General features: G+C 42.0%; 1 protein-coding gene across 8 annotated transcripts in view; it reads left to right on the top strand.

Moving 5' to 3' along the window:
* The window catches only part of LOC106612967 (kin of IRRE-like protein 3), a 220,656-nt gene that overhangs the window by 148,095 nt on the left and 45,376 nt on the right, over nucleotides 1-27,185 (top strand). For all 8 annotated transcript variants that reach the window (XM_014214715.2, XM_014214718.2, XM_014214717.2 and 5 more), the window contains exons 3-4: nucleotides 4,241-4,390; nucleotides 22,354-22,511. In XM_014214715.2, coding sequence (XP_014070190.1) covers nucleotides 4,241-4,390; nucleotides 22,354-22,511 — 308 coding nt within the window. The remainder of the gene's footprint in view (nucleotides 1-4,240; nucleotides 4,391-22,353; nucleotides 22,512-27,185) is intronic.

Raw genomic sequence — 27,185 nt, 5'->3', positions numbered from 1 at the left:
GAGTGATGAGTGAAAATAGCCAAGTTCCTTTCACACCTCTCTTCCTCCATCACTGAGGGATCTCTAGCCTGTCTCTCAGAGTACTTGCCATTCAAGTCATGGCAAAAAACGCAACTGGGGCCCTTTAAAAGCGGGGGCCTCTTTTGATCTGGACGATTAAATATGTATTCCACTAGAGATATGCGGTCTCCTAACCTCTGACTTTCAGTGACTGCTCTAGTGTACCTGCCTTGTCACCGATAGAACTCTTTAATTAAACCTCAGTTGACGACGGTGTCCAAATAAATGTGTTCCATTCCTCAGTGTGGCCCTTATCAGGCCCCCAGGAGGCTGGGGAAGGCAGTAAACAATGGCCCAACAGTTTTGAAGTGGTCGAGAGGAGAGGGAAGATAGGGAGAATAGGGAGAAGGACTTATGCTAACGAGAAGAGAGAGAGGGTGAGAGCGACTCTTAACGGCACATCATCAGCAGTTTAACGGTCATGGGCGAGAGGCTGTGGAGGGAGGCTGTGGACTGACCTCATCGTGTCTCTACCCCTATGAACCAACACTTCCCTCTGTATGCGGATCAATGGCCGGGCCAGGACGCTCAGAGATGGGCTGAATATGAATGCCCCTCTCCATACAGCATGAGTCGATGAGATACATCGAGTTGGAGAAGGTTATCATGGACGAAAGATATCTTTATTAAAAAGCACAGACAGGGTCTTAGAGCAGTGTATTAAGATGAATGTCACTTTTTGAAATAAAGTGTACCACAGCTGCTCTTTTAATCGTCTCTGCCTACGTCAACAAGCAATACAGTCAGCCATACAGAATGATGGCATATACACGGCTATATACACAAGGAAAGCAGCTGTATACATAAAAGTGTGAGGCGTCTAATATTGTGCAGAGCATTTCAATATAGCAACCACTCTGCTATTCATAGAAGGAGCTGCGTTAGCAGTAGCTCGCTCTGTCTGGGCCCGTTTCAATTCAGGGGAACAGTGATTAAAATGAGAGAAATCTTTCACTATTGAGTCTGATAAATCAGAGGACAAAGAGGATGATTCCTATCGCTTCCTGAATTCCTGCTCCTTCTCTTTGTGTAGCGTCTTCTATTCTAATTAAAGAGAGAGATGCACCGGCCCAACGCTGCACCAAATGAATGGCATGAATATGCATGAATGGCATGAATATATCTCCAAGCAGTCCACAGAGAGTGCCCACTGGTGTGCACTTTTTTGGAGGGCAAAAATGGAATGATTGAAAACCGAAGTCTTAGAATGTTCCAGATATTGTTCATAACATTCTAGACAGAGGCGTAGAGTCATTGGAAGCTACCTGACAAACGTGCTCCTCTGGCTTGTCCCCCGACAGCAAATTAAACATTGGTCATCCATTTCTCAGCATCAACCTACCCTATTTCAATCCCTGGAGGTGTCAGTGTGAGACGTGTTCTTCCTGAACAGTGTAAATCACTACCCCCCTGGCCAATTCATCGTCCCTTCCCCTGCCATTGATCCACCATAAAGACAAATCCATTTCTGTCCTGATGGATTCATTACACTTAATGGGACTATTTTACATTGTTTGCTTTAGTTAACACACCTTGTCTTTGAGATTCATTGAGATCAATGTGAGTTATATTTATACAACAGTGACGTCCCTGAAATTTCCTCACATAGAATAAAGCAATGTTTTTGCATGCTCTAAACGTAACCCAGTTATGCCACAGGACAAAATCCACCAATGTCTATTTAAAAGGCATTTAAATGCCATTAAACGAGGCTTACGCTAAGGTATTTTTTTCATTTACTCTCAGTTAGCAAGCTTTATTGTATTACAACAGCACATCTTATGTTCAATCTGCTAGAGGGCAAGAGGAGTGAATTGACCGGGTCATTTGTTAATGTACATGAACAATATGCCTACAGTAAATATTTAGTACATAAGCTCCTGCACTGGATATAAGGCAGATGGGGTCACCTCAAGGTCATACCATTTACAAGGCCTGCTTGTTGTGGAGAAATAATTTATCATGTCTCCTGAGCTTACACAGGGTCACCCCAGTGCATTGTGCTTAAGCAGGTTCTCGTATTTGAAGGAATGACCTTCATTCAAAGCATGTATTTCAGGAATGGAGTCTCATTCAACTTTAGAGAAAGACATCAGTCAAACTGTTCTTTATCTCTAATAAATAGTTCAACGAAGCCATTGACTCACTGGCTGCATAATCAACAACAGCATGGAACTCAAGATCAATGGTCATTAATGTTATTAAGCGAATGCTGCTCAGTTTTATCAACAATATATTAGAGGGATGTGTAACCTTTTTGACCTTCTTCTGGCCCTGTATGGAAGCTTATGTATCAATGTGAATAATAAGACCCATAACTGCAAGCGGTATGTGGGCAGGAGAGAGCACTCTCTATCTGAGAATCTGGCGATCTTATAAACAGAGGAACCACTCAGAGCTCACATAGCCTACCCCCCCATCTCTTTGTTTGGTACCTCATTGTACACTGCTCCTTTGTTTATGCTATATACTCTCATAGCCGCAGGAAGCGCTCCTATGTTTATGCTATATACTCTCATAGCTGCAGGAAGTAGCTCCTTTGTTTATGCTATATACTCTCATAGCCGAAGGAAGTAGCTCCTATGTTTATGCTATATACTCTCATAGCTGCAGGAATTAGCTGCTTTGTTTATGCTATATACTCTCATAGCCGCAGGAAGTAGCTCCTTTGTTTATGCTATATACTTTGATAGCCGCAGGAAGAAACTCCTATGTTTATGCTATATACTATCATAGCCACAGGAAGTAGCGCCTATGTTTATGCTATATACTATCATAGTAATATATGTTTTGTCAACGCGGGGAGGTGAGTGCCTGAACAAATCCGTCCTGCTTCCATCCCCCACCCTCTTAAAGCTTCAAAGCTATGTGGGAAGATGAAATGCAGAGTGGTTTAATCGGCTATAACTCATCCCACTATGAGAAAATTAGGGCCACTTCATGGTCTATGAAATTGAATGGGATCCAGTAAAGCAATGGATGATAATTGGGCATTCGGAACACAGTGGTCTCCATAGCCGAACTCAAGGACTTAAAAGCCATTATATCTCCTAGTCTATTAGTCCTAGTCTATTATACTCATATTGGGTGGCATGTGCTAAAACATACCTCTTTAAATCCCCAGTGTTTTATACTAAATCACCAGAAAATCTTTGAAGAGAACATGACTCATTGATAGATGCAACGGAATACATTTTTCATCCAGACATTTAATGGCAGTGATTCAACAGCGGGGTTTGCAGAGATTGTAGCGGGTTAGAGTTGAATACCATCTGATGTATAACTTCAGTTTGACAAACCACATCGTTGGATAAAATGTTTAACTGTTGGCCTGGTTATGCTTTAAAACTCTCCACTCTATCGGGTTCTGTCATCAGTGAATTACAGAAGAACCTTAGGAGGAGAAAGCAATCACTGCCAAGAAATACTGAACATTTTGGAGAATTTCACTAGCAAAGATTCTCGTTTCAATTCACATTTCTCCAATAATTACACAGAACTCAGCCTTTAGACAGCTGTTCAAGTTATTCATATTGAAAGCTTGTGCAATTTTCCATAAAGCTTCACAATCAAACATATCCCTTTGTCACTTATTTTTTTGTGTTTTAGAACTATCCAACTTTACTCTGCGCTGTAAAATGGTCAGGACTCCTGGACATACATCCCTCTTCCTGCATTATTAAACTATGAATCTCACAGCACTGTCCTGCTGAAACACATCTCAATATCTAGCCGTGCGTCTTCACCATGGCAATAAAACATACTCGCTCTCCCAAATACAGAAACCTCCTCAACCCCTATCATCATTGTCATCTACGGAATTCATGTTTTCATCCAGTTATAAAATGTCTACTTTAACATGTATAATTTTTAAGAAAATCTGGCTTCACATCGGTGACACTAATAATTCTGAGACAGGTATATTAAATTAAGGTCTCATCTCATTGGAAAAAGAAAAGCCCATTTAAAATTATCTAAAATGTACAGTAACACAGCAGTCAACAATCAATATTGCACCACTGATCCTTCACTAATTTGTGATTGCCTGCATTCTGGCATTGTTTGTAGCACGCTTTGATATCTCCTATCTTTTAAAAAAGGTTGGATTGAATGGTGCTGATGTAGGTTGAAAGACCAGACTCCAGGTTCTGACAGAGCATATGTTGCGTTGTTGTTCCAGGCTACCCTCGTTACACAGTGATTGGGGACCACAGTACAGGGGAACACCACCTTCGGATCCAACGTGTGGAGCTGATGGATGATGCTGTCTTTGAGTGCCAGGCAATCCAGGCAGCCATGAGGTCCCGTCCTGCCCGACTCACTGTGCTGGGTAAGTGAGGATTACGTTTACACACAAATGCACACCACACATACATGCATAGACACAATTTGCACAGATACAATGGCAATGGATGCAGGCAGTTACTTAGTAGCCACCTCAAACCAACCACAATGTCATACCTGTAGTGCTCCTCCCCTCCCTCAACACTTTCAAAATCCACTAAATCTGTGCACTGAATCAATGATCATGCCAGAAAAGCCACAGCTTTTTATCAGCATAACAGGAACTATCAAGATAATGCTGCAGCTAATGGAAACAGTACAGCATCTCTTAACATTGCCAGTCCCTAATGTTTTTACTTTAATTTCCTTCTACAAACCCAGCCATCTTCATTATTAAGCCTGAGAGGTTACTGGTTCTTAATTAAACTTTATTGGGTTATCATTCAGCATTGCCAGTTCTGCCATATTGAGCAGCATTTGTAAACTCACTGCTCACTTTTTTCTATAGCCCTGTAGGCTCTCTCCCACTCTCTCTGCCCTCTATGCTGTATACCCTTCTGCTGTGGAGGATGATGGGTAATATGAGGGGAAGCTGGAGTCAATGATAGAGCCAGAGAACAAGGGAGAAGAACTGAGGGGAGAGGAGGAGGGAAAGTGGGAGGTCCGTGAAGCTGAGTGTCCTCGCCACGAGAGACTGATTCGCTTTATTGATCTCCGCTAATGAAAAGTGAAACTAATGATCTGTAGGGGTGGAGGCAGCCAGAGAAAGGAGAGAGGGAAGACAAATTGAGGACCAACGTCTCTCACTCTGCCGCGCCCCCTGCAAATGGATATTAATTAATAATTATGAGTTCTTTGCAGAGAGTCAAAGCAGCTATACGCCGATTCCCCTTCCTCCCCTCCCCTTCCCCCAAAGTTAAGTTTATCTCCCTCCAACCCCGCCGTTCACAGCAGCTAAGTCGTTTGATCAAGGCCTCAAGGAGAGGAGAAGGGTATGAGATACAAATAATTTAGGATGCATTGCCATACCTTCCATTTATTTGTGGTTTCTCTCAGTTGGATTTGATTAATTGACTCTTGATGATAGTGTTGCTTGGGGCTTGCTAAACATTTAGAGTTGAACTAAAGCATCCTTTTCCTGCTCAGTACACTACTGCAACAGTTGATACGTTTCTAACCCAGCCCTGTTGAGCTGTAGTCACATTCTCTAACAAGGTAAAACTGGCTACTTAGAGGAAAGGGCTTGTCTGTTCAAGCTCCATTAAAATGATTAATCATCAATCAACGAGGGGAGCCATTTGTCTCTATTCCTCTTTGGCTATTTGAGGGTGAAACACGTATCATCCTTTCTCATAAGCCAGGCCATAAGATGTTTGTTTAATCCCCTGCCTAGCTGGCTGACTCCTGAATACATTGCGAAGGAGGGCCCCCAGGCAGGCACACATGCAAGGTAATGGAATAAATATATGCAAACCCCATGTCACTGCAAACTCTAAGCTGTCAATTACCCGCCAGTGGTGACAGAGTGTGTCTATCGACTCGGAAGACACCGACGGTCCGTCATAGAGTGGAACAGTCTCCCTTCTCTCCTACCTGACTGTCAAATAAATCTAAAAACATTCCCCTCCTCTCTCTCTCTCATCAGCCATATATCTGTCCCAGCCCTACTGTGTTCTATATCAAAGGGAACCGTTTTCTTTATAACTTTGATATTTACAGATAAAAGACACAGATTTTGAGTGTTTTTTTGTCGCTCGATATTCTCCCATAAGAATGGTACTGTGTCAATATGTTCATTTATTTAAAAAAAAGTTCATTCAATTTTGCTATGCATTTAAGCCAAGGATATACAGTCTCTAACCTGACCCTTCTCCTGTTTCCACATTAGTAAAAACATGTGTTGGTGAGTTTGGAGTGTCTTATGTGAGTAGCATTTGGAGCAAAAAGTAAGCTTATAAAATACATTTGGTATGGGGGAAACACCATAGAAGAATGAAAGGGTCGTCAATAAAGCAAACAGGCATCTACTTCCCTCCTCAGAAATGTTTCAACAAAATATGGCCCCTTGGAAAAATTATCCTTGAACTTTGAACCCCATATCTGAGTGCAGCCATGGGATCCAGGATGCAGCCATAGAGCCCTGGAGGTCAAGGGGGCTAAGGTCTGGTGAATTAGACATGAATGTGGGGTTATGGTCTGGGGTTAGTCCTCAGCAGGGGAGGAAATCCCGGGGGGGACGGGGGGGGACACGACCCCCCCATCCTGGGAAAAATATGATTTGTCCCCCCCCAATATATCACTGAAACATAACTATGTAATTTAAATAATATTAATAATACGCAATGAAAGCAATTGTGCTGATTATAGACACTTAATAGCGCGTTTTTAAGTTTCAAAAGATTGCGACCCCCCCACCCTTTGCCTCACAATGGTTTGATCCACTGCCAGTTCCTTAGTTGGCAAGGTAACAGAGGGGTCGTATCCACTGTCTGAAAGGCACTCAATGAACGTAACTGACGTGAGGTTAACCTCTTACATCTAGACGTTCCGCTAGCGGAACACCTGCTCCAATATTCAATGATGGGCGTGGCGCGAAATACAAACTCCTCTAAAATCCGAAAACTTCCATTTTTCAAACATATGACTATTTTACAGCATTTTAAAGACAAGACTCTCGTTAATCTAACCACACTGTCCGATTTCAAAAAGGCTTTACAGCGAAAGCAAAACATTAGATTATGTCAGCAGAGTACCCAGCCAGAAATAATCAGACACCCATTTTTCAAGCTAGCATATAATGTCACAAAAAACAAAACCACAGCTAAATGCAGCACTAACCTTTGATGATCTTCATCAGATGACAACCCTAGGACATTATGTTATACAATGCATGCATGTTTTGTTCAATCAAGTTCATGTTTATATCAAAAACCAGCTTTTTTACATTAGCATGTGACGTTCAGAACTAGCATACCCCCCGCAAACATCCGGTGAATTTACTAAATTACTCACGATAAACGTTCACAAAAAACATAACAATTGTTTTAAGAATTATAGATACAGAACTCCTCTATGCACTCGATATGTCCGATTTTAAAATAGCTTTTCGGTGAAAGCACATTTTGCAATATTCTCAGTAGATAGCCCAGCCATCACGGCTAGCCATTTAGACACCGACCAAGTTTAATCCTGACCAAACTCCAATTTACTATTACAAAAGTTTGATTACTTTTGTTGTCTTCGTCAGAATGCACTCCCAGGACTGCTACTTCAATAACAAATGTTGGTTTGGTCCAAAATAATCCATCGTTATATCCAAATAGCGGCGTTTTGTTCGTGCGTTCAAGACACTATCCGAAGTGTAAATAAGGGTCACGAGCATGGCGCAATTCGTGACAAAAGATTTCTAAATATTCCATTACCGTACTTCGAAGCATGTCAACCGCTGTTTAAAATCAATTTTTATGCAATTTTTCTCGTAAAAAAGCGATAATATTCCGACCGGGAATCTGCGTTTAGGTAAACAGACGAAAGAAAACAAAGCATTCTGTCGACGTGGGCACGCGCCTGAGTCTCACAGTACTGTAACCAGCCACTACCCAAACGCGCTACTTTTTTTCAACCAGAGCCTGCAAAGCCACGATTCAGCTTTTTGCCGCCTTCTGAGGGCCCATGGGAGCCGTAGGAAGTGTCACGTAACAGCAGAGATCCTCTGTAATGGATAGAGATAATCAAGAAGGGCAAGAAATTGTCAGACAGGGCACTTCCTGCATGGAATCTTCTCAGGTTTTGGCCTGCCAAATGAGTTCTGTTATACTCACAGACACCATTCAAACAGTTTTAGAAACTTTGGAGTGTTTTATATCCAAAGCTAATAATTATATGCATATTCTAGTTTCTGGGCAGGAGTAATAATCAGATTAAATTGGGTACGTTTTTTATCCGGCTGTGAAAATACTGCCCCCTAGCCATAACAGGTTAATCCAGTCAATCGCGCACACACACTAGCTGAATATGCAGAGCTAGCAGGCAAATATTAACTATTAAGCTAGCTAGTAATTATTCCATTTATGTGGCCTCGTCAAAGATGGAATCTTTGCTATCATCAATTTATTCCAAGATCAGCATGCAGATGATGTAAGTTAGTGCTTCAAAGTCCCTGTGATAAGGTTAGCAATAAACTGCAGTCCAAACTGAACAGAACTACACTCTCTTCTACCATTGTCTTAAATATATTTAATGGTCTCGTTGCAAAAGCTAAGTTGTCGCAAGGGAACTTTTATTTATTTATTTTATTTCACCTTTATTTAACCCGGGTAGCAAAGATTATAGCAAACACCACTGAAACGCTAGCTTTGCAAATTCAGCTATTGTTGGAAGCCAGCCAATATGAAACAAACTATTAAAATTACAAAAGGTTGCAGCATATGTTGTGTAAATGGTGAACTCATACAGCTGTCAACTCTTGTCATTTTAATCCGTTTCACATTTGCTAGCTACCTTTTAGATCGAAGCCCAAATACAATGATAAAAGATAAGATGATAGAAGCCCATCTCCTACTGTAAATAACCTACACACTGTGTGTGTAGCCAGCCAGCCAGGTAGAAAAATGGCAGAAAAATAAAAGACGGACATCAGAGTATTTTTCAGTACACCAAAACGCAAAGTAAGAACCCTAGTAGCCTAATATCTCAAAGACTAGTTGATAAAATGTTCATAAGAAAGAAATTAAATTCTAATGGAAATGTTTCACAATGATGTCATTAGGCAGAGCAGGCAACAGATGGCACACAGACAGCAGAGTTGGGGACAGATATGCAGGGACAGACTGGCAGAGACACGGAGTCTCAGGTAAGTTTGTTGAGTCTTTGGCAACATTATGAAAGGTTCTCAATTTTTTGGACTTGTAAAATAGGAACATAATTGGAAAATGCCATGGATACCCCCACTCTCAACTTAAACTGGTGACTGAACTAAGATTTGTTAAAGGCAATGGTATTGCTGTTGTGATTAGTTGTGTAGTTTTGGGTACACCTTATTTCTTTGATTCCTCAATATACATTTACCATATTACAATGTAGGCTATGTGTTACAGTACTACTTTTGGTGTCCCCCTCAGGAATTGCTCTTGTAATTTCATGTAATTGTCCCCTCCAAAGTTGATATCAGATTTTCGCCCCTGGTCCTCAGTCTAATTATATCCTCTGCAGCAAGGTAGCAGGCAGCCAAACCTATGCATCAATGTGTTCACCTTGGTCTGGGGTAGGAGCAAAGGGGGAGGCCTGGGCTCTCTGGAATAAGGTCTCTACCTTTAAACAGACCTGTGAGGCCAGGTAGTTTTTTGTAAGAGAAATGTGCAACATTTACCATTTAGCGATGGAGAAAGCGTTATTGCTGCTGTTTTCAGAGTAGGCCTACATTGAGTGTTGAGGTCTGCTGTTGACTCTACTGTGACATTTAGAGAGCTCATTGACATTCATCCACCGACAGGTCTTCTAATGAACCTTCAGTCCTCATCAATCGCTTATGTTTTCCTTTGTTGTTCCTTCCCGTTCCTCGTTTGGTCTTGCTCGTTAATGCAAGGTCGTCGTCCTCTCTGATTACTACATGTGTTGCAGTCCAAGATGAAAAACGATTAAAAAGTGATACAAAGTAATGCCACAAGGCCCTAATACATTCATAAGTATTCTCTGGGAAGTTATGTTTTGATATTGCTCATTAGGAAATATTTACTTTGCTGCAGATTAATTCCAAAGAATATACCAGAGCTAGATCTGTCATCAGTTTTCATTTGCTGTCAAGCTAATTATTCATTACAGTCACACTGCTATGGGAAGATCAAGTTTCCTTAGCATGGAATTAATAATGGTAAATAGCAGGTCTTAGAGCTGTAATGTCCCAGACAGCCTTCTATCCTTGTTTGTCACTTTAGAGAGCGTCCGGAGGCACTCCGATTATTAACTTTTAATTGCAAGAGAGCAAGACTTGAGATCTGATAAAACACTTCCTTCCAAATTGCTAAACATTTTTCTTTGGAGCAGCCAAAGACAAGGGAGGGCAATCAGCTATGTTGAGTTCTGACTTGCCTTTGAAAAGGTTTTTTTCAGAGGCAAAAATTAAATTTTCCATGAAAGCTTGATGATTATTATTCTACCTTCTATTCCAGCCTTGCACAGTGCCAGGGGTCATGATGTGCCTCACAGCATGACGTTGGAAGGAGAAAATCAAGTTATATCTAACTGTGCACAGATAGTTTGCTTCCCAGTGTCGTCCTGTTACTGCTTGGAGCTCACGTCTTTTCTTATGTCTAGTTTTTCGTCCTGTGGTGAAATGATTGAGTGTCTGTTCAGCGTGACCCTTTGTTATTTTTACCTTAGAATCCACCTCATCATCCTGTCATTTCTTTGTCCTCAGAAAAATTTACTTCTCCAGTCAGGGGAGGGAGCCGGTGACTTATTTGACTTTAACACACCTTGGGGAGTGTAGGTCATTCACTAGATTTCTCCAATAGTGTTGGACCAAACAATGCTGCTCTGCACCACAGGGTCTTTTTAGCATGACATCTTAGTGATGTGTCTCTACTGAAGTGCCTCAATTTTCAACTTTAAAAAGGTTCAGTCATATGTTTATTCTATTACATTGCAATTTCTATTTTATGAAGGATAACTTTAAAACAGTGATAGACAAAGGAAATAAAAGTTCAACATTTTAATGAAAATGTGTCCTTCAAATGTTTTGTCTCACTCAAGGAACTGTATTGAAATCTTGACACTGAACCGAAGGGCAACTTCATGAGGAGCATTGTGTTTTGATAACCAGACACAAACATGAAGCAGTATTTGTCCCTATGTCTCCTGTAGTTCAACCCACTGAATCCCACTTATGCTTTACTGAATCAAGCATTTGAAAATAGATGCACTGTATGAAAACAGAAGGGACACAAAGTGAATGCCTTACTGAAGAAGCACAAGGGCGAGAATGCAAGATGATTGGCTTCCAGTAGCAGTCACGACGATAGCAGTATTTCTATCGCCACCACTTTTACCCCTCCAACTAATTCATGAAACTGGTTTTACTCCCAGCTCTCTCTTTCTCCCTTTCTCTATATCTCTGAATGATGCTACATGACTGTGCATGACAAAATTGCAAAGTCTTGAAAGAAAATGCTGAAACACCTCATTTATCAGTTTAAGTGTACTAGTGTTCTGTATGTAACTAATTTATCTCTCACAAAAGTCAATTTGGCTCTAGCCAAGCATCGCCGCTCAAGTAGGGCCAGATAAGAACCCCTGATCAGCAGTCATTTTGTTAGAAATATGGCTCTACCATTTACATTATTCTGCTCACACTACCCTGATTTACATTAAAGTACATTACTGACTTGTCTGAGATCTAAGACAAAGTGAGACCATCTATAATATCAGTGACTCTATGAACAGCTGTACGTTAATACCAACAGATTGCAGGTAGGGTATGTTTTTGGGTTTGAGCGAGTTTTAATAGGCAATGGTACTTTTCCAAACACACACACAGCTGTGTTTTTGAAGTATTTTAAATTCCATATATGTTCAGTAATAATTTATCATAACAAAAATGATTATTGACTGAAACAAATCTAGAACTGGAGGAGGTGAGAGATTGATTGACACACTGCAAGGAACAAAGCATTTCCATAACATTTCATTGGACCCTGCTTTTACATTTCATGCAAAATCACAGCGACATAGCTACTCACAAATAAACATACACACACAAACACACACGAACACGTTAGTGCCCTCCCAATCTGTGGAGAGCAGCTTTGGCGCTGCACATCGCTGCTCTGTGACGGAGCCGTCTCTGCACGCTGCTGACAAGTCTGGCATCTCACCACCCCTCCCATGTCTCCAGAAAACCTCCCCAACCCTGTCTTCACTCTCCCTGTGTGGGTCAGCACCCACGCACGCACGCACGCATGCTCACACACACACACACGCACGCACGCTCACACACACACACAAACACACACACACACACAGTTAAACCTTGACTCACATTAATCCCTGATCATCTGTCGTCTCATAAGGATAGGGTCCACTGTGATACTTTGGATTGGCATCATTCATGCACACATCTTAAAATAAAAAAAGAAAGGAAAACTAACACAGATGGTATTACCAGAGAGGGAGAGATAGAGAGTCTGTGTGAGCCAGAATCTTGTGGCCTACAAACAGGTGTATGGTGACATCAATTGAATAGGCCTGTGTTTTGGGCCAGTGAGCCACATATGTCTCTTGTCTTCCATCTACAATGGATAGTTATTTTTGCCCTTCTCTATTGTGATCTGTCGATCACAACCTCTGCAAGCTGCCACGGCGCCGTCGCATTGGGGTGACAGGCTGCTGGCGCGAGCATTCCGCCAAAACCGACCAGGCAAGCCAACCCATTTTTGTTCCAGACACCTCGGCAGAAGCACAGCACTGTGCACGCTGCATTTCCAGTCCCCCCCTTCCTTTCCCATTCCCCCATCTCAGAGTTTCTTCTGAGGTTACCCCTCTCATTCACTCACCTCCAAATTGCCTTTTCAACCAAATCTCCTGCTCCTGGATGGCTGTGTATAGGACTACATGCTGTATGGAGAATGTTCCCCAGCCTGGGTTTGGCTGTTTATAACTCAGGTTGTCCGCCATCAGCAGAGCCCCAAAGGTAATAGACTGGCTTTACTTCTCCCCCAGTCATGGCGCCATCAAGGTGTTTTCTCAGACCAGGCTAATCCCAGAGGTTCTGAGGTATTGAAATGTCTTCCAGGACACAGGGCAGGTTTATACTCAAGGTTTATTCAGACAAGCCCTGACCATGACAGACTTACTGGCCCACACTGTTTGCTTAATTACAAATCCATACTGTATGCCTCAGTCTCATTTATAGATATTTTTGATTATACACTAAAAGTAAATGATCTCACTAAAACACAATCAATAGGAACTGACTTCTTCTCCCCAGCCTGCTCTGAGTTTTGCGGTAAAACATGGCTCTGAGCTCTGGATTGGGCAAAAACATGAAACAACCCCTATTGTTATCTCTCTCGGGAAGGGGCGATGCAATTCCATTAAACTCCAGTGCTCCTTTAATGAACTTCAATGGAATCTCTAATCTGAGGCGGATGGCTGGGCTAATGTAAGACTGTGTGCCCCCTCAAAACACACCTAATATTCTCACTCCCTGAAAAATGTTGCTTGGAGCATAAATATGTGAAATTAACTGGTACACCTGTGATGGCCATGAAAAAGTGACAGACAGGCACACAATAACCCTCCAGATAATCATTAAAGGTGAGAAAAAGTTATACGCAAAGTACATTTAGAGGTAAAATGTTAAATACATGCTTGAAATCCCTCCTCGTGAGCAGGAAGGAAAAACAGGGAAACTAACAGTATGAGACAAGTAAGACAAGAACACATACTACATAACTAATCTTCTCTTGATTGATCTACTCCTTTAAAGAAAACTCACAGAATATCTCTTCCATTCCCTATCTCAGACAACAAGAGGATGTTTTTTGCTCTCTAACCTAGTTGAGAAACTAATGAACAGTGTGTGTGTTTGTCTGTGTGTGGAAGTGTGTGGTGTGAGATTGCATTATACTCTCCCAGAGAAAAGTGGGGAAAGAGAAAGGATTTCAACGAGCCAGCTGGTAATTAAAGAGGAGCGATCAATCCGAGCCACTGACCGGCTCGTGAGAAATCCTTTGCGGGGCCACAGTAAAGGGCTAATTTGGAACCATTAGGGGCTGCCGAGTTTGCAAACAGGCCTGTAATGATGATGACTGGCGGGGTTCGAGGCCTTTGTGCGGTTGTCAGACCGGCCCGCAAGAGGGACGGTGGTGGTGGAGAGATGACTTAACAGAAGCCCTGTATGGAGAGAGTGAGAGGGAACTGGAATTACACCTACTTTTATAACTGTCCTGGGAGTTCCACTGTGACTCAGTATAGGCTACTCTTTAACGTTGCTTCATTGTCCACTGTAGAAAGTCCACTGTAGAATGTACAGTCGTAGATCAATGGCATGTGATGTACATAGGTTGAGGTAAACTACCTGCCCATTGTTTGGTCAGGCAGTACTTACAGTACGTCTGAGTGAGCCTTTTGTTTTGTGAGGGGATTGCCCCTGTGTCCCTAAATGGGGAACCCACAGTGAAAGATTGAGGTGTGCAGATGGAGAGCATGCCACCTGTGCCAATCACTTAGCAAAGAGATGACACTGGCACTCATTCTACTCAGAGATCCTCTGTGTCATCCTTGTGACAGACATCGGACACATGGTGGAAATGAAAAAAGCCCTGTCAGAATCAGCCAAGCGTGTCTTTCTCCTCTTTGTCTGTTTTCCATCCAGCCTTGACACATCACCGCCTGTCTCCCAGAGCAGAGCACACGACTTGAAAGCATAACGACAATCTGTGTGCGCTGCCATGGACCTCTGCGTATGGAGTTTTCCATGCATTAAATCTTATCCTTCACTACAGCGGCACTTAGGTCCTCTCTGAGGGAAACCTTATGGATGGTTTAATGGCTAAACTATTATCAGTTTTACAGGTCAAGATGGGTCAATAATGTCTCTAGGAGATGGGTTGGAAATAGCCTTTAAACTATTACACTCTTTCACATTCTGTTGTGGCATCGCATCACTTCCTGGCTGTACTGTACCTACTGGGCACAGACATCAATTCAATGTCTATTCTACATTGGACCAACGTAATTTCATTGAAATGACGTTGAAACAACGTTGATTCAACCAGTGTGCGCCCAGTGGGTATGTGATTTCTGGAAGCCTAGATCTGTCGTGTTCTCAGGTAGAACGTCAACACATTTGACTTATATTAGTTCACAGCCATTGCTCTTCCTTGATGGCCTGGTATTGTGACTGGAGTGGCGACAGTCAATACCAGCCTGAATCCACAACCCACTTACTCCATATTTAATATGCATGTCTGCGCTGTCGTCAGTCACATAGTGTTAGGCTCTCAGAGAACTCCAAATGGAGCAGTTTTTCCTCTCAATTGGCCCCTTCAGAAGATGGGAGCCTTGCATACCTCAAACAACTTGACAGTTAATTAATGTTTCAGCAGCATTGAGTGAGCACTGACAGCAAGCCAATAACACTGGAACTCTAGAAGCAACAGTCATCTCTCCATCTCTGTTCCTCACTATTATTCATATTTTCATAAACAAATTAGATGGTTGGTTGGCCAGTATGCAAGCTGATCAGGTAGGGCTGCTCTCATTCTGGTGACAAATGAGGATAAAGCTTGTTTCCAATCTTACACCACAATATTACCATACCACAATGTATGTCCATTAGTTCAGATACGCAAATATCTTTGTCTTCTAAATAAGACCCAGCATTTCTATCTTCCACAAACTTGTGTAACTTTACATCATGAAGAACACCAGGTCAAAAAGTCATGAAATAACTGCAATATTTTCTGTACAAATAAAACATTGCACTCTATATCACTTTTCCCAGATGCATTTGAAGAGGCAGGAATGTGTCAATAGTTCTGGTCTAGAAACAGGTTGGAGAATTTCCTGGGAGTTGAGTCACAAGGTCCAGCCGGACTCCACTGGCCAAGCAGAAAAACATTTCCCCAGCGCTCCCGTTGCAAAATCTCACACTTTGTCAAATCAAATCAAAGTTTATTTGTCACGTCCGCTGAACACAACAGGTGTAGACCTTACAGTGAAATGCATACTTACAGGCTCTAACAAATAGTGCAAAAAAGGTATTAGGTGAACAATAGGTAGGTAAAGAAATAAAACAACAGTAAAAAGACAGGCTATATACAGTAGCGAGGCTATAAAAGCAGCGAGGCTACATACAGACACCGGTTAGTCAGGCTGATTGAGGTAGTATGTACATGTAGATATGGTTAAAGTGACTATGCATATGTGATGAACAGAGAGTAGCAGTAGCGTAAAAGAGGGGTTGGCGGGTGGTGGGTGGGACACAATGGGTGGGACACAATGCAGATAGCCATAGTTAAAGTGACTATGCATATATGACAAACAGAGAGAGCAGCAACGTAAAAAGAGGGGTTTGGTTAGGGGGGGGGCACACAATGCAAATAGTCTGGGTAGCCATTTGATTACCCGTTCAGGAGTCTTATGGCTTGGGAGTAAAATCTGTTGAGAAGCCTTTTTGTCCTAGACTTGTCACTCCGGTACCGCTTGCCATGCGGTCGTAGAGAGAACAGTCTATGACTGGGGTGGCTGGGGTCTTTGACAAGTTTTAGGGCCTTCCTCTGATACCGCCTGGTGTAGAGGTCCTGGATGGCAGGCAGCTTAGCCCCAGTGATGTACTGGGCCGTAAGCACTACCCTCTGTAGTGCCTTGCGGTCAGAGGCCGAGAAGTTGCCGTACCAGGCAGTGACGCAACCTGTCAGGATGCTCTCGATGTTGCAGCTGTAGAACCTTTTGAGGATCTCAGGACCCATGCCAAATCTTTTTAGTTTCCTGAGGGGAATAGGCTTTGTTGTGCCCTCTTCACGACTGTCTTGGTGTGTTTGAACCATTAGAGTTTGTTGTTGATGTGGACACCAAGGAACTTGAAGCTCTCAACCTGCTCCACTACAGCCCCGTCGATGAGAATGGGGGCGTGCTCGGTCCTCCTTTTCCTGTAGTCCACAATCATCTCCTTAGTCTTGGTTACGTTGAGGGATAGGTTGTTTTTCTGGCACCACCCTGCCAGGTCTCTGACTTCCTCCCTATAGGCTGTCTCGTCATTGTCGGTGTTCAGGCCTACTACTGTTGTGTCGTCTGCAAACTTAATGATGGTGTTGGAGTCGTGCCTGGCCATGCAGTACAGGAGGGAAGTACAGGAGGGGACTGAGCACGCAGCCCTGGGGAGCTCCAGTGTTGAGGATCAGCGTGGCAAATGTGTTGCTACCTACACTCACCACCTGGGGGCGGCCCATCAGGAAGTCCAGGATCCAGTTGCCGAGGGAGGTGTTTAGTCCCAGGATCCTTAGCTTAGTGATGAGCTTTGAGGGTACTATGGTGTTGAATGCTGAGCTGTAGTCAATGAATAGCATTCTCACATCCAGGTGTGAAAGGGCAGTGTGGAGTGCAATAGAGATTGCATCATCTGTGGATCTGTTTGGGCGGTATGCAAATTGGAGTGGGTCTAGGATTTCTGGGATAATGGCGTTGATGTGAGCCATTACCAACCTTTCAAAGCACTTCATGGCTACTGACGTGAGTGCTACGGGTCTGTAGTCATTTAGGCAGGTCGCCTTTGTGTTCTTGGGTACAGGGACTATGGTGGTCTGCTTGAAACATGTTTGTATTACAGATTTAATCAGGACATGTTGAAAATGTCAATGAAGACACCTGCCAGTTGGTCAGCACATGCCCGGAGCACACGTCCTGGTAATCCGTCTGGCAACGCAGCCTTGTGTATGTTGACCTGTTTAAAGGTCTTACTCACGTCGGCTACGGAGAGCATGATCACACAGTCGCCTGGAACAGCTGATGCTCTCATGCATGCCTCAGTGTTGCTTTCCTCGAATAGAGCATAGAAGTGATTTAGCTTATCTGGTAGGCTCGTGTCACTGGGCAGTTCGTGGCTGTGCTTCCCTTTGTTGTCTGTAATAGTTTGCAAGCCCTGCCACATAAGATGAGCGTCGGAGCCGGTGTAGTATGATTCAGTCTTAGCTCTGTTTTGACGCTTTGCCTGTTTGATGGTTCATTGCAGGGCATAGCAGGATTTCTTGTAAGCTTCCGGGTTAGAGTCCCGCACCTTGAAAGCGGCAGCTCTACCCTTTAGCTCAGTGCGAATGTTGCCTGTAATCCATGGCTTCTGGTTGGGGTATGTACGTACAGTCACTGTGGGGACGACATCCTCGATGCACTTATTGATAAAGCCAGTGACTGATGTGGTGTACTCCTCAATACCATCGGAAGAATCCCGGAACATGTTCCAGTCTGTGATAGCAAAACAGTCCTGTGGTTTAGCATCTGCTTCATCTGACCACTTTTTTACAGACCGAGTCACTGGTGCTTCCTGCTTAAATTTTTGCTTGTAAGCAGGAATCAGAAGTATAGAGTTGTGGTATAGTCCCGGTGTCACCGGTACTATACATATCATATACATATCACGTTTTAGGTAAGACCCAGATGCAGACAGTGTTGAAGAAACAAAGTTTAATTCTAAAAAACGGGCTGGCAAACGACAGGTCAAAGGCAAGCAGGGGTCAATAATCCAGAGAGGGTGTAAAGGGTCCAGAACGGCAGGCAGTCTCACGTCAGGGCAGGCAGGGATCAACAATTCAGTATGGTGGGGTAAGGTAGAAAACGGCAGGCAGAACGGTCAAAACCGGGAAGGACTAGAAAACAGGAAACAAACACTGGTAGGTTTTACGAACAAAACAAACTGGCAACAGACATACAGAACAGAGGTATAAATACACAGGAGATAATGGGGAAGATGGGTGACACTTGGAGTGGAGTGGAGTGGAGACAAGCACAAAGACAGGTGAAACAGATCAGGGTGTGACAATACAGCCCTGCCTTTTTAATTGCTTGTCCTTAGGAAGGAGGACGTGGGTGGAAGGAGGGAGAAGCATCAGTTATATTTAGTCTGTTTTTTTCATCCCATAACCCCAAAAATGAAATTAACTAGAGGCAGTAAAAATAACCTGTATGACCTTCCTTCCTGAGTTTGGATGTTAGCTCTATTTGACATCAGAAGTTGTAGATGTGTTGATGGTGACACAGTTCTTGTTGATCATCCACAGGTCTGCTATGACTCCCATAGGATGTTAACTAGGCAGTGCTCAATGTTTCAGAGGAATTGTTGAAAGTGTTGATCCTGCTGAATGTGGGTTGTTTAGTACTGTAAAGCTTAAACATGAATGGAAGACTAACCATTAAAGTGATATCTGGAACTTTAGCATCATTTCAGCCAGTAGTTTTGGAATTGGTGCTCGAGGCAAAACAGGTCCCCGTTTTTTTGTACACTATAGTACGTCATCCAATTGTGTACTACATCATCTAATCCGTATGATATATTACGTCATACATTTAAAAAAAAATACAATGTATTTTTTCAGCAATTTCGTATGATATGTTTCGAATACAATTCGTACAATATGTTACAAATGTGTTGAGCCTAAGATCCCGGGCTGCATCTGTAACCCCTTAAGGTCCACACCCCAGCAGGAATCTAATTAGCATAATAAACAAATCCTCACAAAAATCTGTCAGTTTAAGCTAGAAATATCTGTTTTTTTTGCATTGGATGCATCTCAATCCACCACATCCACCTACAGTATATGGAGACTGTTTAGTGCCAAAAATAAGGCTTGAATACATATTAAAAAATATATAAACAATTCCTGATCTTCTTATATCTCTCAGATAATATCCTGCATGAATTGGCTGGGATCTAACCAACCAGGTTCAATGTTAGCTAGCTAACATTAGGCTCTAACTAGCCAAGCAAATGGTTCTGGGATATGATTAATAATGTTATACACTTTACTTTAGCTAGGGAGCCAGCCAGCTAACGTTAGCTAGCTAGCTAACAGTACATTTTAGCTTGAAATGAAACAACTTTCTGTCAACTTTAAACGTGTAATATCTAAAAATGTACCTAGCTAACGCTAGACTATCTTACCCGTATACATCATCATGGATGATGGATGAGTCTCCATGCCACAGATGCCATGCCACGGTTGCCCTTAGTTTGAAGATGTAATCCGGGGACAGGTGTTTTCTCCATCTCTTTAGCTATCAAACTCTAATTCCACTGATTTCAAAACTCGATCCTCCAGAAAGTGGAGAGCAACACTTATGCAGCTCCACTACACAATATATATATTTTAAAGCCGCGTTCGACAGGATTACCAACACAGACTGACCAGCTCTAATAGACAGAATCCTTCTATTTGGCAGACCAATCTGAACTCCTCTCTCGGCATGTCCAGCCCACCCATTATCTCAGCCAATCATGGCTAGTGGAAAGGTTGCTGACTTTTTCTGTGGCTTAACCAACAAGGCTTGTAATTTAACAATTGTATTTGTATTTACAGATGGCATACAAGTTTGTTATTAAGGCACATGAAAGTTCACATGTTTCAGAAGGCATTTCTGCCCAAAAATGCATTTTGATAAAAAAAATGTATAAATACGTTAAAGTGGCTCTTCTGTGAAGTCGTGACTTGAGACATATGCCTAGTTTCCTGAAACGGGTCACATATAGGATAGCCACTTCAGAACGACTTCCTCTGGATTTTTTGGGGGGTCTGCTATCTGTTGTTCCATGTAGTGAAAATGATGGTCAATGTGTTTTGTATGGGCTAATGTCAATAATTGTTTATATATTTGCTTTTTTATTCTTCAAGGGGTCTTAAAATTCTAAATCAAATAGCAAAATTATCACTGGTATGACCTTCTGAAAAGGATTAGCCCCTTTTTTAAATTTTCACCAAAAATGACATACCCAAGTCTAACTGCCTGTTGCGCAGGCCCTGAAGCAAGGATATGCATATTATTGGTACCATTTGAAAGGAAACATTTGACGTTTATGAAGGAGAATATAACACAATAGATCTGGTAAAAGATAATACAAAGAAAAAATCAACCGTTCTTGTATTTCTTTGTACCATCATCTTTGAAATGCAAGAGAAAGGCCATAGTGTATTATTCCAGCCCAGGTGCAATTTACATTTTGGCCGCTAGATAGCATCAGTGTATATCTAAAGTTTTAGACTGATCCAATGAACCATTGCATTTCAGTTAAATTTTCTTTAAATCAAGACTGCTCAAATGTGCCTAATTTGTTTATTAATAACTTTTCATGTTCAAAATTGTGCACTCTCCTCAAACAATAGCATAGTATTCCTTTACTGTAATAGCTACTGTAAATTGGACAGTGCAGTTAGAATTTAATATTTCTGACATTATCAGATCTTGTTACTTACAACCTCATGCTAATTGTATTAGCCTACGTTAGCTCAACCGTCCCGTGGAAGGGACATCGATCCGAAGAAGTTCCATATAGCTTAGTAGAACCCCCATTATCCATAAAATCATTCAGCAGTGTAACACACTATCCATAGTTCCCCCTTTTTCATACCAACCCTTGGCTGTTTGACAGAAGACCCCCGCCACCCTCTCTAATCCGACCCTCTCACCCTTGTAGGCGAATATGCCAGCTGCTAGTAGCCTTTGATTTCATCACGCCCCAGATCTGCACTGTAATGAGTGTGCAGGCCAATCAATAATTCACTGGAGTTGAATAAAAAGTGGGTGATCAGCATGTGTGTAGAAAGCAGAATGTAATCAGTGCCAATCAGGGGCCTACATTCTGCATCCACCACGATCTTCCTCTATCTGTCTTTTTTCCAAACTGTCAATTCTATTCAAAGTTTTGATTGCCCCAATTGCCTCCATGTATGGACATGTGAAAGTCATGATTAAATTGCAGCAGTGTCTGTATCATCCATTCACATTGTCAGTAACAGCACAAAGCTGAACTGTGCTTTGGATTTCTGAGGCAGCTTATTCTCATTCCATTGTTGCTTACAAGCCACACATATGACGTGACCAAAATCTGCCCAATATTCCTCTGACATCGCTGCATCAGTGAACATGGACACAAGATATTTCAATTTCACAGGAGAGAAAAAGAAAACAAAACTGAAACCACTCACCTCGCCTGTCTCTCACAAAGCTGTATTGTATTTGTAGAAATATCTCTGTCCTTGCCTCGCACAGGTATTATTTAAAAAGAGCGAACAGGCAGTTTTACACATAGTCACACAGCTGCAGACCTCACCTAATATGAACCTTCTTCTGTCCAAGACATGTCTTCTATCAATCCAATGGATTAGTGTAAGGCTTGACCAATACCTTTATCAGTGAACATATGACACTCTGACCTGAAAACAACAGTTGTTGTTGTATACAAGTATATGCCATTACATGTTTATAACATAGCTAGAACACAATGCCTTTCTGTTTTCCCTCCAGTGCCTCCTGAAGACCCAGTGATCAGTGGTGGTCCAGTGGTGAGCCTGAGAGCAGGAGATCCCCTAAACCTGACCTGCCACGCTGACAACGCCAAGCCAGCCGCATCCATCATCTGGATCCGCAATGGAGAGGTCCTCAATGGAGCCATGTACTCCAAGGTAAGCATCAAGGTGTGTAATACACAGTTTGTTTTTTAAGGTTAGAGGGATGGTTGGGGTTTTTGGGGGTGAAGTGGTTAGACAGTTACCCATTCCTGTAGATAGAAAGCAAAAGCCCTCATTCATTATTACCGGCAAAGTGAACCAAACACTTTTTTCCTCCATGTAATAGGTTATGTCACTCATCAAATTACAGTTGACGTTAGTCAATCCTTTCCTTGAAGTTTGTTGTGAATAGCCACTAAGGGCTCCTGACTGGCGCAGTGGTCTAAGACACTGCATCTCAGTGCAAGAGGTGTCACTGCAGTACCTGATTCAAATCCAAACTGCATCACATCTGGCTGTGATTGGGAGGGTTGCGTACAATTCTCCCAGTGTTGTCTGTGTTTGGCTGGGGTAGGTCAGTATTGTAAATAAGAATGTGTTCTTAACTGAGTTGCCTAGTTAAATAAAGGTAAAATAAAGAGCACTAGCCATCTGTGATGGGTGATTACTTGTGCCATTTGTAAACTGTGTTTCAGCCTAGTTTGATTGGAATAAAATCTCCTGAAAATCCAAGGTCTTCCCTGGGATATCTAAAGGATGTTTGTCCTCTTCGCACAGCTAATGCTTCTACTCAATCAAGCAGATGGTAGATGATAAGAATGGATGTTGCTGACTCTCGAGCACCTTCGCTTTCTCCTAGGTTCCCTGCTTTCTCTTTTCAGTGGCAGGGTCCATAAAGAGATCCTTTCAGTCACTTCTCTGTTGGAGAAGCCATCCCTGATCCCTGCCAACCAAGGGTTCAACTCAACCATCATTCCACCACACGTAATGCCACACAACACTGCCATCAGACCTCTCTGGCACTTCAATGACACTAACTCGCAGGCTAAACTTGTAATGAACCCCACTGTGTGAATTTCCATATAAACGAGGAGAGTGAGCGGGAACCAACTCTCTCTCCGCTGTCTCATCCCATTATCAACTTTTTCCAAAGAGCAGATAAATTCTATTGATTGGGCTAGGATACGGCACAAGCAATTTGAATAAAATGATTGCCGGAGGTGGCGTTTGCTAATAGTAGGGAGACAGTGTGCTTCCTGCATGCACTTCCTCTTTCTGAAACAGCAGCAGCAGCGATGTGGGGACATTGTAGCCCAGCTGATGGATGGCAGCAGCAGCTGAGCCATGCAGTCTCTAGACACAGACCTCCTTCATATCACTACCATTAAAAAGAAAAGTGTTCAATTAAAAGCAGATGATTGTCTCCTGAATAATGGAGCTTTTGAGAGGATAATTGGCCGTCCTGCCTCGCCCCATGCCTCGCTCCACACCCCACAGATGATGGGAGGTAATGTGGCCAGATGTACCAGAGTGAGATGGGAGTTACCTGATGATGGCTTCCCAGGATGGCTTTGACCCCCATAGGTCTCAGAATCCCCTCCCTCAATATCCAAATGGATCCATTATCTACCATTTATCTTTCATTAAGGTGTTACTTTGTGGTAAGTTATTGGACTTGGTATGGTCTTACTGTATGAAGCAGTTATTAAAAATATCTGGTTATACTGCATGTGAATGGGATTGAGTATGGGATTGACCTGGTACCTGCGGATGTAGATTGTTGTAGTCGTTACATACGTTGTGAGGAGGCCTAGTAGAAGCTTTAGATGGTGGAAACATCTGAATTTGAGAACAAGGTCTCATATCTAAACCCTAACAGTTCCGTAGTCGGTTCGATTCCCACGGGGGACTAGTACTAAAAAGTATGAAAATGAATGCACTCACTACTGTATGTTTCTCTGGATAAGAGTGTCTGCTAAATGACTAAAATGTATAATGTAAATGTAAACCCAAACCACATTTCAGTCAGCTCCTCATGGATGGACTGAGGAAAAACATAAGGGGTATAACAGTAGGAACAGCCACAGGGAGGAGGGAATCTATTGCTCTGTGAAACATTCAAATGCATGACACAAAAAAGGAAGTTCTGCTAATCGTCCCTCTCTTCCTCCACAGATAAGTTTCCCTGCTCATTCCTCCCTTACTCCCCCACAAACCTTCAAAGACGCTTCTTTATCTGTCTTTCAATTTCATTATTTTCCTCCCAACCTTCATCTCAGCAAAGTTTTCTGTATAATTAGAGAGATTTCCTTTTAAAAGGTAATGCTCACCACCAAGTGAGGCTCGGGAAAATCATCCCGGGGAAAAGAAGCTAATTAACTTTAGAGAGTGCATTATACATGTCACATTTTTCACATTCAAGAGACAGAGTTCCCAGTAGTTGATCTGCATATTAATCTATAATACCCCTTATTTTTTCCAGTATTTATATATTGCTCGCTACATTTAACCTGTTTCAAATCATTAAAAAACGATCAGTCTCTCTCTCTCTTCCATTGTTTTTCTCTCTTGTCAATGTAATTAACCTCACTGGCTTTGTGCAAGATACATTTAAACTAGGCCTTAGGTGCACTAAAAGAGTAATATAATTAATATTGTTAAACAGAATTGTAGAAAATATCTGACTTTCAGTAGTAGGATTAGATAAGTTAATCAAATAAGACCTCTTTAACCCCATGACCAGAACAATTATGTAAATATATTATTTTCTCTTTTGTAGAAATAGGTAGTACAAAGCTTATGCAAAATATCTTATTCCTAAGTGAAATTAATATCCAGTATTGAGATTTGAAATGAGCTTCTGGTGTGGTCTGCAATTAAAAAAAATGCTGATTTAATTTAACCTGGAGCTACGTTTCAAGTTTGGACATATCAAAGGCTCGTTAGATTAACAGCAGAATATTAATGTCAGCCAAATTATTAGACATCCCTCTGAGCCTCCCTTCATATTCCCTTTCACTGGGATTCTAACCTAAACTAATCAAGGAATTTCAGACATGCCTGCAAGGTGAAAACTGTCCATCTTTTATTTGAATAAGCCTTCCTGTTAATTGTAATAAACAGAAAAACAATTAGTGTAAAGGTTAGGTAAAAACAATATACAGCCTGTCAGAATTAGATTATTTACTTTAAAACTTGCAGGTATTCCTGAAAAATAAAAAAAGCTCCATATTTATCAGTAGAAATGTAACCAGCATAATCACTATACTATACGTTCTCCCATATTCACTCAATATGACCTTCTACTGTCTCTGCCCCCTTATCCCATATCTTGAAGAGCAACTTTCTCATTCTCCATTTTTCAGTTACTTTCTTAACTTGGGAAAGGTATTCTCCTCACATGCTCCAGGCAGTGATATGAGAAATCATCAATTTATAATTTGGGCTATTTTAAAACAGCTAGTGCTTGGGTGTTGAGTTCTATGCTGTAGCTGGGCCTGTACAAGATGAATGACTTCAGACAGGTCCAGAGCTATGAGAGAAACAATCCTGATGGTGTCAGAAAGGATATTACATTGACACATCCAACAGCTGACAGCTAATATGTTCTGCTTTAGGGGTGAGTTCCAGGCCTTTTGTAGCCTGGTGAGATCGAGACACTCTTCACAAAGGCATTTTGTTTTAGTGCAAATGCAGAAGAACAATATATGAATGTACAGTATCTTTACGCTATTTTGCGTATTCCTTACATACCTATTATTTCACTCCAAGACAATAGTATTTTTTCTTGGCTAGGTACAGGTAACACTTGAGTAAATGAGGGATACAAATTATATTGAAAGCAGGTGCTTCCACACAGGTGTAGTTCCTGAGTTAATTAAGCAATGAACATCCCATCATGCTTAGGTTCATGTATAAAAATGCTGGGCGGGCCATTACTTCGGCCATCATGGCTATGCTCCCATAGGATGACAATGTCCCCATCCACAGGGCATGAGTGGAGACTGATTGGTTTGATGAGCATGAAAATGTTGTAAACCATATGCTATGGCAATCTCAGTCACCAGATCTCAACCCAATTGAACACTTATTGGAGATTCTGGAGCGGCGCCTGAGACAGTGTTTTTCACCCCCATCAACAAAACACCAAATGTTGAAATTTCTTGTAGAAGAATGGTGTCGCATCCCTCCAATAGATTTCCAGACGCTTGTAGAATCCATGCCAAGGTGCAAGGAAGCTGTTCTTGCTCGTGGTGGCCCAACGCCCCATTAAGACATTTTGGTAGTTTCCTGTATTTCTTTAGAAGATGTATAGTCGTTCACTGGAGAAAGCAGGAAAGTAGGATGATGAAAAGGCATACATGTACTGTATGTAAAAACCTCCAAACTAATATAATGCCAGGTTCCTTAACACTTTAATATGCAGTCAGTGTGTGGCATATCTAGCTGGGTTTCTGCTATTATCTGCTATTATCCGGCAACCTGTCAATAGCGTTCATTGTGACATGCCTTAATATTTAAGGATTACTGCGGCTAAAATATATATTGTCACCCTTGGCGAACTGACAGATGATTATATACAAGGACTTGTGGAGAGCCGGTTTCAGAGGGTAGCTGTCAACTTTCCTCCCACGTGAGTCATAACCTTGGTTTGAAAAGTATATAAAGTACATCCTCAAAGAAGTTCTCATCAGAGCTCCTCATAGTGCTGCTGTAAATAAAGAGTTTCATCACAACCTATTTGTTTGTGAATTGAGTAATTAAATTGTGAATAAACTGTAGAGAAATTGCAGAGGAGCATTTTGTTTTGCGGTTATAGTGGGACACACACACACACACACACACACA

Source organism: Salmo salar, chromosome ssa09 (genome assembly GCF_905237065.1).
Source record: "Salmo salar chromosome ssa09, Ssal_v3.1, whole genome shotgun sequence".
NCBI classification, from domain to species: domain Eukaryota; kingdom Metazoa; phylum Chordata; class Actinopteri; order Salmoniformes; family Salmonidae; genus Salmo; species Salmo salar.
The sequence above is the reverse complement of the archived record's forward strand: the minus strand, read 5'-3'. Positions and strand labels throughout refer to the sequence as shown.